The sequence below is a fragment of the Tiliqua scincoides genome, chromosome 10 (genome assembly GCF_035046505.1).
Source record: "Tiliqua scincoides isolate rTilSci1 chromosome 10, rTilSci1.hap2, whole genome shotgun sequence".
Classification (NCBI taxonomy): Eukaryota; Metazoa; Chordata; class Lepidosauria; order Squamata; family Scincidae; genus Tiliqua; species Tiliqua scincoides.
In genome coordinates, this window is record NC_089830.1 from 23,176,895 (window position 1) to 23,191,919 (window position 15,025).

Here is a 15,025-nt window from a genome sequence, read left to right on the forward strand (position 1 = left end):
ACTCTTAACCTCAACTTAAGAGTCATGAAACACATGACGGTCATGCGCTCTGGAGGAAGAGATAACACTGCAAGCTAGCAATGTACAGATGTGATATTGCCCCTATCTGTGTTTCAGTTTGTCTGACTTTCTGTAACAGGGATGGAAAATACAGGCATTGATCGGTTGGAGGGGGGCCAGGGGGAAGCCAGCAGGTTCACATCCCTCCAGACCTCTATAAATATTACAAGTCTGCTCAAGTGAGTGCCATATCCAACATGTGAGGCGCAGAGAACCTGCATCCACCGTTCCCTCTAAGCTGTTCTGTTTGGAACTCGGCAATCCCAACATTCGGCAACAATATCAGACATCACCAAGCATTCAGAGACACCATCACACCACCCTGCAGCCGTGGAAGGGCTTTGCACAGCCACATGACGGAACACGCATCATTCTGTGTCCTCACATCATTTTTGGGTCTTCAAAAGCTGCACGGGATCTATCACCAGAAGCTGTCTTCAGGAAGGTACCTGTAATTGTCCTTCAAACCTCCTCTTTCCTTTCAAATCATCCCCCCCCCCCATTTCTCTGTTCTTGAGAGTTATCTCTGTTCCTTACTCTCTCGGTGCACAATATAGACAGGGCAAACCTTCATCCACTAAGGGTTGGCTGATCTTTTTTTATTGATCCATTGGTGAAAGGTTATCTTTGGCAGGCATCACTTTGATGTCTGCTGTCTTGCAATTGATCCTTAACCCATTTGACTGGGATTCCAGTCTTCCAGTCTCTTCTACAAAAGGGAGCATTCTTTTTTATTCTGCTACAAGCAAGAATTCAGACTAGATGACCTTGTGATTACCTTACAAACTCTATTATTTGTTTCTCTTTAGATTAGCCTTCTGAGTTCATACGAGACATCTGGGTTTTTTTTTATTTCCATGCTGAGCTGATTAGATTCTATGGGCTTCACCCTTTCTTAAAACTGCTGCTGATTTTGTGCTTTCTTGTAATTTTAAGGTTGTTTTAATGTTTACGGCTACTTTAATGTTTAGATGAAAATTAGGGCGTAATCCCAACCTGTGCTGGAACAGGTAGGCCGATGGCCAGGCAAGGCAGAACCACCCAATTATAGTCTGTGGAAAAGTACTGCAGCCATCCCACCCACTGACACCTGAGTAGGCTCTCCTTACACCCAAGAAAGCCAAAAATATATAAGATCTCCCTTTCCTAAGATGTAGCAATGGAGGCAACTAGCTTAGAGGACTTGTAAAAACAGGCAGGCAGATAGACCATGCAGGATAAGTCTAGTAATGTCTATTATTTTAAGTAGGTGTTTTGCCAGATTCCTGGTCCAAGCTTCACTTAGAGAATTATGTTCACTTTAAGTTAATTAGCTCCCCTTCAGTCCCCATCAGTGGCCCTAGTTCTGCAGTACAGGACCACACCACAAGGGTAGTTTGCCTGTTCAACCTGCAGAGGTCCTCCTTCCTCCTGCCAGCAGCTTCTCCAGCCAGGACAGCAACACCCTGGTCCTCAGCAGGTCATAGGCGTGGCAGCCACACACCAATCTCCAGTGTCTCCAGCAGTTCCCACTCCAGCAACCCTCAGAGGTCCATTCACCCATCTGTCCATTAGTCAGTCAATCAGTCCATCAGCAGTTCCAGTAGTCCATCAATCCTTCAGTTCATTCTTCCTCCAAGCTTTCCTCCTCCTCCTATCCACCAAGCTCTCAGTTCTACAGGGGCTGCTTTTATCCCTTAATGACCTGGTTGCCTCTAGTGGCTGCAGCTGTATAGCACACCCACTGCTAGTTAGAGCCCTGGGGTTAACCCTATGCTTGCCTGCCAGAGCAAAGGGCCACTGTTGACACCTCACCCTATCTCCTCAAGGGAATTTTAGCACATTTCCATTATAGTAGGTAAAGAAAACCTCCATACTCAGGGGCAGGATATTTTTGTCATCCAGACAGTGGGGACTAATTAAAAGGTTGTCCTCTTTGTCCCCTGCTTGTGTGTCTCCAGAAGCTTTTTGCCCATTACTGCTAGTGAATTGAATGCTGAACTCAATAGGGATTGATCTGACCCAAAATAGCACTTCTTGCATTGCACTTGTTTTATTCACCAGGTAAACAAGGAAAACCAGAGCAAAGGAGAATCTTCTCCCAACAGAATGACCAACTCAACTATACCAACACATTTGGCCGATGTTACCTACTATTCTAATTATTATGATTATGATTACTCTAATGAGATAGTCTTGGAAGAAAAGCTGCACATCATCTCCATGGTCATCTACAGCCTTGCCTTTGTGCTGGGAGTCACAGGGAACGGGCTGGTCATTTTCATCACCTGCTTTCGAATGAAGAAGACGGTCAACACTGTCTGGTTTCTCAACCTGGCCATTGCCGACTTCATTTTCACCTTCTTCTTGCCACTGAGCATTGCCTATTTAGCCCTGGGCACACATTGGCCTTTTGGCTTGCCCATGTGCAAACTCAACAGCAGCGTAACATTCCTCAACATGTATGCTAGTGTTTACCTCCTCATGGTTATCAGCATCGACCGTTGTATTGCCGTGTGGTGTCCTGTCTGGGCTCAGAATCATCGGACACCCCGGCTGGCTTCCTTTGTGGTTTTGGGGGTCTGGATCCTGTCTTTGGTGTTTAGTTCTCCCAAGCTCTATTTCAGACAGACACAAGAGACAAACACTTCAGAGCCTGTGACCTTTTGCTATGACAATTATAGCAGCACCCAAGAGCAAGCGCAGATCATTCATCAGGGCATGATTAACTTCCAGTTCACTTTTGCCTTTGTCATTCCATTCAGTGTCATTATTTGTTCCAATGGTGCAGTCCTCTTGAGGCTCAGGAGGAGCAGGTTGTCCCGATCAAACAAGCCTTTCAAGGTCATCACGGCTGTGATTGTGGCCTTTTTCGTCTGCTGGATCCCCTTTCACATCTTTTCTTTCTTGGATACAAAAGCTTTTGCACAAATTGCCCTGCGGTGGGTCGTCCATGCTGGTGCTCCTTTGACATTTAGCTTGGCTTGTCTCAACAGCTGCCTCAACCCCATCCTGTATGTCTTCATGGGGCACGACTTCAAGGAACAGCTGCGACGCTCCCTCTTCTCTGCCTTTGAGAACGCCTTCACTGAGCATAGCAATGTCAACACAACAGACACCAAGAGCAGCCTTACACATGAACTGGACTCCCAGAAATTGTGACTGTGTTGTACTTTTTGCTCTGATTTTTGTCTCCAACATTTCCCATTGCAGCATCAGGCTAAAAACCTTTACCCCGTGTTTCTGACACATTTAGTATCCGGACCCACTTTTTAGAATAAGAATCTGTTAGGACCCACCAAAAGTGATGTCATGACCAGAAGTGACATCATCAAGCAGGGACATTTTGAACAATCCTAGGCTGCAGTCCTACCCACACGTACCCAGGAGTAAGTCCCATTTACTGTCATTGTTATAAGAATATACATAGTAGCTTGTTACAAGTACAGGTCTGTCACATTTCCCCAAATGCAGACACATACCATGGGAGCATCAAGTCCAATGTATTAAAAATAAAATATTGAAATGAATGGGGACCCACCTGAAATTGGCTTGTGACCCACCTAGTGGGTCCCAACACACAGCCTGAGAAATGCTGGCAGAGACTTCCAGCCTTATCTCTGGAATGCATCAAGTTTCAGGGGAGTAAGGAGTGCAGAGAAAACTTCTTAGCAAGCCTTATCATGTTGTCAAGGCTTCCGATAGGGCTATATGTATTCACGCAAAATGCATTTATTAATAAGGCAGCAGCTGAAATGGGCAATCAACCAACATCCCTTCAGATTTGCATCTGAAGGGTATATTTAGCATGCAAGAACAATGCTCTTTATAACCTTCTGCTTACCTGCTTGCAAAGAAGAAAGAAAAGCAGAATTTTTTTGTCAATGTCTTTCTGAAACGGCTTTTCAACATAAATCAACATTTCTAATCTGTATTATCATTTTGTGATGTAGAATTTTGCCATGTGTTTGATATCATGAGATATGAGAGCTAGGATAGGGTAGCGGTTCCAGAGTTAGACCTGGAAGGTCTTGTGGTCTTATGTGCTCCCTGGGTTATCTGGTGGGCCACTGTGAGATGAAGGAAGCTGGACTAGATGGGCCCTGGGTCTGATCCAGCAGTGCTCTTCTTATGTTCTTAAAGTCCAGGTTCAAATCCATGCTCGGCTGTGAAGCTTCCTGGGTGACCTTGGGCCAGTCACTGTCTCTTAGCCTCACCTACCTCACAGGGTTGTTGTGAAAACAAAAGGAGGGAAGGACTATGTACACCACAATGAGCTCCTTGGAAGAAGGGCGGTATAGAAATGAAATGTGAGATAGATAAATAAATATTGCTAAGGAGATAGTCTTCCTATAGATGCAATAGACATCCACATCACCAGACAAGCCAACATGAAATGCACCTTGTTCTAATGTCCTTCCCAATTCTGAATAAAATATTATTTGCTTTGATCACATGGTTGTCATTAAATACTTGTGAGTGGGGGAGGAACCTCATCCTGTTACCCTGTCCACTTCTGTTGATCTGCTTTCAATCCCTTTCACATTGTCAAAGTTTCCACCAGAGAGGAGTATTGTATTTGGGGTGTGTGTGTGTGCATGCACAGTCCATGTGCAGAAATTCAGGCAGGAATATGAAGTTAGGGATTTCACGGTCAGGATCCAGCATTCACTCATTTAGTGCAAGTATAATCATTTTCCCCTCTTGCCTTTCAACTTAGAAGTGACTAGTGCAGGGGTGTCAAACATAAGGCCCACAGGTCAAATGCACCCCCTGGAAATAATTTCTCTCACCCCCGTTATAATTGGGTTCTCCGGCATGATAATTAGGCTCTCACATTATCTTGAAAAAATGAACAAGATTTGCACATTTTCTCTTCTGTCATTTGTAGCTAATGAGTTTCTAGGTGAGAACAAAGTGCTTATTTCTGGCCATCATCTGCTTAATTATGTCACTTCCGGCCAAGTTCATAGTTCAATTTCAAATGCAAGTTCATAGTTCACATCTATTCTTCATGCAACTGGATCTGCTACAAATGCCAGTTCCTTATTGTCGATTTCTTGAACCATATAGTGGGCCCTCCTTATCCGTCAGGGTTTCGATCCAGTCCTTCCCTCTTGGATAAGGAATTCCACGGGTGTTGGGGTTCACTCCCAAAGCTCCGAAGGCCAACATCATGCCAGAATGGTAACCCAGTCCTGGTAACTGGTAACACACAACCCTCAATTTTAGATGCTTTTTTTTTCCCTTTTCATTTTTCTACTATGAAAGCAGGATCAGACTGAAAAACCACTGAAGATCACCATTTCTGGACAAAATAATTATCTAGAACTACTGTATTCATACCCTGCTGTTCTTGCCGAAGAAATGGCAGCGTGACTACCTAGAGGGTTGGAAAAGCCCAGTGATACGCAAAAATATGAGCAACATATGAAATGCAACCATGTCAGAAATCTTAAAGATTAACGACAGCAAGTGGGTGGGGGCTGGTTGAGGTAAAAAAGGAAGTCGGTTTAGTGGGAAAATGGGGCCCATTCATTGGTTGATGGAGGCAGGAAGGGAGGAGTCCAGGTCATTATTAGGGCAGCAGCTCAAGTTGATCACTCAGAGTGAGTTCAGCAGGAAAGTTGCGCACACCCGGAGAGGTGGACGGCAAATCACGCCAGATCGGATATAGCCACGGATCAGAGGAAAAGTGGAGGCCACCAGAGCTAAGGTCAGTGGCCCCTTTAGCATTACTCAGTGTGAAATGTCAAGCTTTCAGGGAGCTGGCAGTGAAGACCTGAGTTTGGCATGAGCTGAGCTCTTGTTGGAGTCTTTACTCAGCGTGGGGTCGGTCTGTGGAACTCCTTGCCACAGGATGTGGTGCTGGCGTCTAGCCTAGACGCCTTTAAAAGGGGATTGGATGAGTTTCTGGAGGAAAAATCCATTATGGGGTACAAGCCATGATGTGTATGCACAACCTCCTGATTTTAGAAATGGGTTATGTCAGAATGCCAGATGCAAGGGAGGGCACCAGGATGAGGTCTCTTGCTATCTGGTGTGCTCCTTGGGGCATTTGGTGGGCCGCTGTGAGTACAGGAAGCTGGACTAGATGGGCCTATGACCTGATCCAGTGGGGCTGTTCTTATGTTCTTATGTAAGGTGTCAACTCCCAAAGGGAGAGGGAACTGTTGCATCCCTCAGGTTAGGTGTCCACACCAAAGCAGGAGGAGTTTGGTAGACAAGATCCACCGCAGGATTTAAGCTCATTGTAAAATGGAATTTTAAGCTTGGCCCTGCTTTATATCATATATTATCTTGTCCTATGTGACTTGTAGGGGGTGCTTGGGCAATTGACTGCCGCACCCAGGAAGCCCCAACAAAACCACTAACGCACAGGCTGTCCTGAAACTGGCTCAGTGTATCTCTGTTTTCTGAGTTGAAGTTTATGGTGGGTGACAAGGAAGGAAAAGAACAGAATTCTGCTCGTATAAAAAAAATTGAAGAGGAAAAAGAATTAAGCTTTATCCCTTATGGAAAGAGAGGACACACAAACAGACACACACAAGGACACACACATTTGCTAAGAAAGAGTACAACAGGCAAAGAATAGCAATGGTGATTTCTACTGCAGGAAGGCAAAAAGGTGTGGGAGAAAGAAAGAAAGAAAGAAAGAAAGAAAGAAAGAAAGAAAGAAAGAAAGAAAGAATATCTTCTCCCAATACCCACTGGATGAAGGACAATGGCTTAAGCCAGTGGTATTCAAACCGGGGCGTCATGACGCCCCAGTCTGAGGGCCCTGGCCTCTGCCCCCTTAAGGGACAGAGTCAGAGGGAAAGCAGCGATGCAATCCCCAGGATTGCATAGCTAACGGGGCTGCAGGGACTGGAATGTACTCACCAGTCCCTGCAGCAGCCTTCCCGGGGTGTGGGGAGCCCTGAGCGAGCACCTGTGGGGCTCCCCAGCTGGTTCAAAGTGAAAGTAGAGCGATTGCGGTCCACTTCCGCAAAACCGCACCCTCAGGACGATGCTGCAGGGACTGGTGAGTGCAGTATCTCCCAGGATCCCCTTTCCAGTGAACTGTTCTAACAGGTCAAATGACCTAATGAAGATTCGCGTATCAGAATCAAAACAGATAGTGTTCTGACTATGACAAAGAACTGATGTTATTGAGGTGATAACCACTATCCTAGATGGTTTTTGAAAGGACCAGATAAATTCATGGAAGAAGGGGCTACCAGGAACCTCCTTATGCAAAGTCATGCTACATCTGAAATCTAGGCACTTTCCAAGTAAGAGGGAGGTCTATCACTTACATGCCCCACTTTTGGGTCCACAAAGGTCTTTTCTTCTTCCTTGTTCAAAGCAAAAGAATACTAAACTAATTGGTCTAATCAATTGGCACTTGTGTTCTTATTCTTTTATTCCAGACAGGAAAAGGCAGAAGGCAACAGTGAAGAAAAAATGGAGATCACAACTCTACCAACATATCTTATTGTCCCTGTTTATGAGTATGAGATGGATGTGACGGAGATGAAAATAAGACTAAATATGTTCTCCATTGTAGCCTACAGCCTTGTCTTTGTGTTGGGGACCATCGGAAATGGGCTGGTGATTTTCATCACTGGCTTCCGAATGTCGAAGACGGTCAACTCGGTCTGGATTCTCAACCTGGCCATCGCCGACTTCACCTGCAGCTTCTTCCTGCCATTGAAAATTGTCTATTTAAGCCTGGGATTGCACTGGCCATTTGGCCTTGTCCTGTGCAAGCTCGAAAACACCCTCTGCTTCCTCAACCTCTATGCCAGTGTTTACTTCCTGGTGGTCATCAGCATGGATCGGTGTCTGTCTGTATGGTGGCCTGTTCAGGCTCAAAATTACAGGACTCTCTGGAGGGCTTCCTTTGTGGCTTTGGGTGTTTGGATCCTGGCTTTGCTGTTGTGTTCCCCAAATTTATATTTCAGGAACAGTTCGTATGACAACGAAACAGATACAACCTTCTGCTATTCTGATTATGGCTCCAATTATGAGGAAGGAATAAGTATCCTCTATGCTGTGATCATCAGCCGGTTTATCTTAGCCTTCATCATCCCCTTCAGTGTCATTGCTTTTTGCTATGGGGCAATGGTTTGGAAGTTCAGGAGGGACAGGATGACCCGATCAAACAAGCCCTTCAAAGTCATCACAGCAGTGATTGTGGCCTTTTTTGTCTGCTGGCTCCCCTTTCACATCTTTGTTTTCCTTGAGGCGGAATCCCAAGTAGAAAATCAAGTAAATGTGGTGATCTTTGTAGGTGTTCATGTGACCTTTTGTCTGGCATATTTCAACAGCTGTGTCAACCCCATCCTGTATGTCTTCATGGGCCGCAGGTTCAAGGACAGGCTCAGACGCTCCTTCCTCTCCACCTTTGAGAATGCCTTCGTGGAAGACAGCAGCCATGCGACAAAGTGCTCTACAGTCAGATCTACAAGTGAGAGGGAGACCTTCTTCTTGCCATGAGAAGACAAGCATCCTTAGCAATTCCACTCTTGTGTTTTTACTCACAGACAGCAGCCACAGAAGCAAGAGGTATCTAGATTGGAACGACTGGGTTGTTGGGTCCTTAACTCTTTCTTCCTCTGGCCAGCCAGCTCTCTTCAGCCACTGCTATTCCTCTTGAGCAGGGGTCTCCAAACCCCGGCCCGGGGGCCAGATGCAGCCCACAGCGAGCCTCTATTCGGCCCACTGCCAGCTTCTTGTCCCCTGAGAGCCTCTGGTCCACTCGACTGAACATGACCAGAGCTGTGCTCTGGATTGCAACTGGAGGGTGTTTTGAGGGTTGGAGAGGCTGAGTGAATGAGCCCACTCATTCATTTATTCATTCATCTAAGTTCCATCTCTAATTTATTTATTTAAATTTTATATTTAAAACGTTTTCCAGCCCTCAGCACTGCGCCAGATATTTCATGAGGCCCTCTGGCCAAAACGTTTGGAGACCCCTGCTCTTGAGAGAAAAGATTGGTGATTGTCTCAGGCTGCAACCCTATATACACTTACCTGGGAGTAAATTCCATTGAATACAATTGAGTTACTTCCAAGTAGGCATGTATAGAATTACAGTGTGTCAATCAGTAGTCTCTTTGGATATAACGCAATGTGTTGCTACACATGCTGATAGCTAAAGCTACGCAGACAGTCCTCAGCCTTTTTAAATCATTTAAACAATACAAGCCAGTGTGAAGTTCATGTTGTTCCTGACTCCTTCCCATATCCAAATAAAAGTATACTGTGTGTGTCAATGTTGTCATTTATGCCTACAAGTGGGGGGATGTCCTTGGATCACTCTTAGAAAGCCAACTTCAAAACAGATAGGAAAACCCCCAGTGAACAGGTCGGGAAATGAAAACAGATAGAAGGTTGTTTATACTGGTACTTTTATATGTAAAAATGTTGTGCATTTATTTAGCTGTATAAAGCACTTTGCAAACTCCTTCTGGTTGAAAAGCACTATTTAAATATAATATAATATAATGATGATTGTAATGAGAAAAAAAAAATGAAAAAGAAGATTATACACATATCTCAACAGTACTTAAAGTAGTAGAGCTCAGGCTAGAGTTTGGGGTAGAGTTTGAACTAGTGAACCCCCAAAAGTCCCAGACCAAACATCTGATGGGCTTTGACATCACTGATGAGGAAGAGGATGATGATAGCACAATAACATTCAATTAAAAAAAAAATCAGGATTACATACATAAGGGAGTCCCTCACCAGAGGAAGTCAGCTCCACATCAGCAGCTCTGCTTTATTGCCTTTGGCTACAATCCTATGCACACTTTCCTGGGAATAGGCCCCATTGAACACAATGGGACTTGTTTCTGAGTAGACCTGCTTAGTATTGGGGTGTTTGCCTCCTATCTTCTATTACAGCAGCATTTCTCAAAGTGTGCTCTTAGGAGCCCTGGGGCTCCCTGAGATCCATTTAGGAGCTCCACGAGCACAGATGTGGCTACTATCTACCCCCTATTTGACTTGGCATTGCGCCACTCTGCATGCATTGGTGCTCTGGGGCTGCCCAAAACTCTGCGCATGTACCAATGGGGCTTCCCGAGGCTCCAGATACTAAAAGCATGACTGTGTTACAGCATCACTACACTAGACTCTTGTGCACCATCTAGTGCTCTTTTCTGATATTGAAAGCAGAATTAAGATGTCCAGATCTCATTCATTCACCCTCAAACTCTTGACTCCTTTCCAGAAGGTCCCAAGCTCAGTAGAGTCCAGCAAAATGCCACTGGCTGGTGTGAGAACCATGGTCTTCTCTGGACCTGCTTCCTGCACTCTTGACCTCTAGCCCAGATTCAGTAGCAAACAGATGGTGAGATTGTCCATTAGAGGAAGTGGTGGTGGTTACTTCCTGGGATGAATGAAGTCACCAGCAACTTGAGGTGGATGGAGAAATGGGATAGGGATTGTAGCATCAACTACTTCAGAACAAATTGGGGGAGCTCCATGCCTAAGTGTCATCTACTGACCAGTAGACTTCACCGCAATACAAGAGGTGAGTGTCAAGAATACTCCCACCCCACTACAACAGGTGAGTGTCCAAAATAGTCTCACTCCACTACAACAGGTGAGGGTCCAGAATACTCCCATCCCACTACAACAGGTGAGTGTCCAAAATAGTCTCACTCCACTACAACAGGTGAGGGTCCAGAATACTCCCACCCCACTACAACAGGTGAGTGTCCAAAATAGTCTCACTCCACTACAACAGGTGAGGGTCCAGAATACTCCCATCCCACTACAACAGGTGAGTGTCCAAAATAGTCTCACTCCACTACAACAGGTGAGGGTCCAGAATACTCCCACCCCACTACAACAGGTGAGTGTCCAAAATAATCTCACTCCACTACAACAGGTGAGGGTCCAGAATACTCCCACACCACTACAACAGGTGAGTGTCCAAAATACCTGTTTCTTGCTTCCTGTGTCAAACTTCCAGCATCTGACAATCTCAGAGGTAGATTTAGCCTGCTTGCCCCGAGCCAGGACAACCAATTACTCCGCCTTTCACTTGCCTAGAGACAAGATAATGTGAGGGCTTTGACCCCTTCCACTCAAAGATATGGAGGTACTACAATTTGGTTAAATTTCATTGCACCAGCTATCTGTGCAAATAAAAAATGGCAGAGCGTGAAAAAGGAAACAAATCTGTGTTTTCATTAACAGAGCGCTCTCTGGCCTTGTCAGAATAGATGGGGAATGGACCATGGTATCAAAAGGAGTTCAATACTGTCAAAAAAATAAAAAAATAAAATACAAAAAAATGGGTTGCCTGCAAAAAAAAAAAGATTCAAAATTGTTTGTGTCTCTCATCTACCCCCATTCTGGGACCAGTCATCAGAGGAGATGGGGAGTGTGTAACATTTGTTAGAAATCAGCTTCAAAGAACACCCTTGAGCAGTGGAGTAGCTAAGGGGGTGCAGAGTGTGGCAATCGCACTGGGCAACACTTGACGCTAGTGGCCAAAATTGTGAAAAAGGTGGTATGTATGAATAATACCATCATGTTTTATATCATTGGAAAGTTAATTTAATGCAGAATACAATGGAACAAACTGCACTGGAATATCTGTATTCTATCAAACGTTATGGCCAATTAACCAGAAAATGAAAAAAACTGCCTTATGGGAAAAAAAGTAGATTTTCTTAACTCAAAACTGACCCGTGAGACTGATTGTTTTGAGAGCCAATGAGGTGTTATTATGACACAGCAGGGAACCAATCAGGTGTTAATATGAGTCAGCTCTCTTTTCCATGTATTGGTTGCCTTCCTCTGGTGTTTAGGATTGTGGCTTTTAAGTTGTCTTCCCCGTAGTTCTATTTTCAGAAGTTTGCAGCATCCCCATTGAAGGAGCACGATGTACATAGAGGAAGCAAAGCCGGTCCACTGTGTTGTGGGTGTCAGAGACACCCTTGTATCACCCTTTCTGGATCACCATTGCTTGATAACTGGGGGCCAAATCCTATCCAACTTTCCAGCCCTGGTGTAGCCGTGCCAATGGGGTGTGGTGGGAAGCTAGTTAATGGAGGCCTCCACAAGGTAAGAGAACATTTGTTCCCTTGCCTCAGTGTTGCACTACAGCTGCACCGACGCTGGAAAGTTGGATAGGATTGGGCCCTGGGTGATTCTTCTGAATCCAAAGGGGTTGTCCCAGTCAAGTGAGGTGTTCTCAGGTTTTCACAACAACAATCCTCCCCTTTTTCTTTTGTCTGTTGGTTCCTCTCTCACTTTGTCTCTTTCAGAAAGACATCTCAGGACAAACTGTGGTGGACATAATCCACCAAAGTCACGTTGACTTTGGTCAACAGATCTCACACCTCCGTGGGACATGAGTACCTTTTCATGGGTCATGAGTTTGAAAACAGGCTGAGATGCCGCTTCCCTGGGCCCATGACAGGAGGGTCCACGGCATGAATTGTACTTGGACCAGAGTCAAAAAGGGAGCCAGGGAGCCAAAAGAGGAGAGCAGGAAATTTCCTGGGATCTCAGAAAATGTTTGCAGATATTGTCTGAAGACGAGCATTCACATTTTGGATATGCCTACATAGTTCTGTATATATAGTAATTTGTAGAAATTATGATTGAATGACTGTATGATATTATGATCCAGTGGAAAAGGGCCCACAAGAAACTTTATACCCCCTGGTCAAATTCTTTTCGGAGGCCCTGCAAGTTGGCTTTGGTCAACAGATTTCTCACTCCCATCCTATACATGGCACAATTTCCTCTCTGCTTCCTCTCTCCTTTGGAAAGTGCCTTCCTTTCACACAGCGATAAAAACAGAACCCTCAACTCTGTTGCAATCTCCTGAAAGTCCCAGCTTATTTCTGCATTCTTAAAAGGGAAGAGGTGTGGTGACCATCCATACATGCACACACCCATTCTGCCGAAGAGATGCTTAACGATTCCACTTCCTTTTTCCCATCTTCCCTTCTCTTTGCTGTTGGAGCAGATTCTTGCCAGGTCTCCAGCTGCAAGCAAGAGTCAAAGTCACAGGCACTCATTTTTCCTGAAGGTAAGTACAGGAGAGTCAAACAGGAGGGTTGTTACCCTCCTACCCTGAATAAGGCTCTGCTCATTTTACAGAAGTGCACGGGAAGGAGAATTTAATCAGGCATGGTTTCCTCCAGCAAGCCCCTCGGCGCAAGATAAAGCTGTGCCTATTCAGTTTCTGCCTCTGAGGCAGGCATTAAAACTTATAAAGGTTTGTTAGGAAAAAATATGGCCACCCTAGAGGAAGAGAAGGGCTAGGAAGGGGACAAGACAACAACTGATAAGAAGATCAAGTGAGAAGATAGACTCAGGACGCAATCCTCACTGGATCCTCAGTTGGCACACATTCCTTGTGCCTGCCCAGAGGTGTACTGAACATGCCCTAAAGCACTTTTACGCATCCTTTCGAGTCGCCTGGGCTGGTGGAAGGACGTGTTGCGGCCCAAGGAGGTTGAATCCAGCCTATGAGGTGCTGAGGAAAGGTGGCCAGCCAAGGGTGACCAGTGCAGGGGGTTGGGGATGGTGGTGGGAGGGAGGAATGGGGGTGTTTTGGCATGAGCAGGGTGACTAGATCTCCTCTTTTTCCATTACATGTCCTCTTTTTCAGCCTCGTGTCCTGGGAAAGAACTTAAACACCCTCCTTTTCCCAGTGAGTGGGCCCCTGCAGGCAGTGCAGAGCCTTCTTTCATTTAATAAATTACATGTAATAAATTGTATGTCGTATAGTTTTCAACAGGGTTGGGAACTCGAGTCAGTGACTCGGTCTCAAGTCGCGAAAAAGCATGACTTTGGATGACTCGTGAGTCATGCGCGTGGAAGACTATGAAAAAGACTCGAGTCAGGGACCCCCTGACTCGACACTCGTCCCCACGCGTGCTGACTCCAGTCTACCTGTGTCTGGGGGTGCTTGCTTACTGTTTTCGCGGCTAATAATAATAATACAGGTATTTATATACCGCCTTTCTTGGTCTTTATTCAAGACTTTATTCAAGGCAGTTTACATAGGCAGGCTTATTTAAATCCTTTATTAAATAGGGATTTTTACAATTGAAAGAAGGTTCTTTCTTTCAAAAACCACAACATTCAGGTGTTACTTTCTTGATCTGGTTTCACATTCTGGCCTCCATCCTCCCACGCTCAGAGCAGATGGAATAACTGGGCTCAGCTTGTCAGCTGCTTCAAGGTCGCACGGTGCCAGTGGCCTTGAACTGGCGACCTTGTGGATGTTATCTTCAGGTAAATGGAGGCTCTACCCTCTAGACCAGACCTCCTGCCCTGTAGGGAAAGCAGTCCAATGGGCAAGCAGCAGGGCAGTTCCAGTCGGAAGGCAGGAAAGAGTTAATGTGAGCAGGAGGGGGGAGGCGGCACTGGGCTCTCATTTCCTGTCTTTGATAGGAAGAAAGGAACAGATGATCATTGGACAAAGGATGGGTATTCTGATATTTTCTTTGGCTGAGGGAGAGCAGGAAGAGGAGCCAAGGGGAGGTTCTTGCCTTGCGATTGATTGGCTTGAAAAGCCCAGGGAGAGAAAGGCGGCAGGGAAGCAGGGAGGCAGTTCATTGCAATCACATTTTGCACTGCATGACTGGTGGAGAGGGATAAGCCTCACTGAATGACTGGCTGCAGTGACACTACTTACTCAGGGCTTTCTCAGGATCGTTCCGGAAGGACTTCCCCTCCCCTGCTAAGTCCAACCTATGCTGACTCATCACAGCTGCCCTGAAACTGCCCTGAAGTCCTTCTTCACAGATCCCTGACTGCGGAAGCTCTTAGCTATGCCAGTACCATTAAGAATCGCCTTTCAATAGAAACTGAACAACTGACCTTCGAATGGATGGATCAGGGAAATATTTTATTTCTTATTCTAAAATATTTCCCTGATCCATCCATAAGTCATTCTTATTCTAATGATTGCATTGCAATTGTAAGCCTACTGAAAAGGGAAGTATGAGAACATAAGAACAGC

At 45.4% G+C, this 15,025-nt stretch overlaps 2 protein-coding genes across 2 annotated transcripts; both read left to right on the forward strand.

The window, feature by feature from the left end:
* The first annotated feature begins 343 nt into the window (after window positions 1-343).
* LOC136661487 (chemerin-like receptor 1) lies at window positions 344-4,490 on the forward strand. Its single transcript, XM_066638769.1, has 2 exons — window positions 344-505; window positions 2,104-4,490. The coding sequence occupies exon 2, from the start codon at window positions 2,149-2,151 to the stop codon at window positions 3,199-3,201; it is 1,053 nt and encodes a 350-aa protein (XP_066494866.1). The 5' UTR covers window positions 344-505; window positions 2,104-2,148; the 3' UTR covers window positions 3,202-4,490.
* A 1,197-nt stretch (window positions 4,491-5,687) lies between these two features.
* Window positions 5,688-8,657, forward strand: LOC136661662 (chemerin-like receptor 1). The gene is made up of 2 exons (XM_066639028.1): window positions 5,688-5,755; window positions 7,452-8,657. Exon 2 carries the CDS (start codon window positions 7,486-7,488, stop codon window positions 8,518-8,520), a length of 1,035 nt encoding a protein of 344 aa, XP_066495125.1. The 5' UTR covers window positions 5,688-5,755; window positions 7,452-7,485; the 3' UTR covers window positions 8,521-8,657.
* The last annotated feature ends 6,368 nt before the right edge of the window (window positions 8,658-15,025 follow it).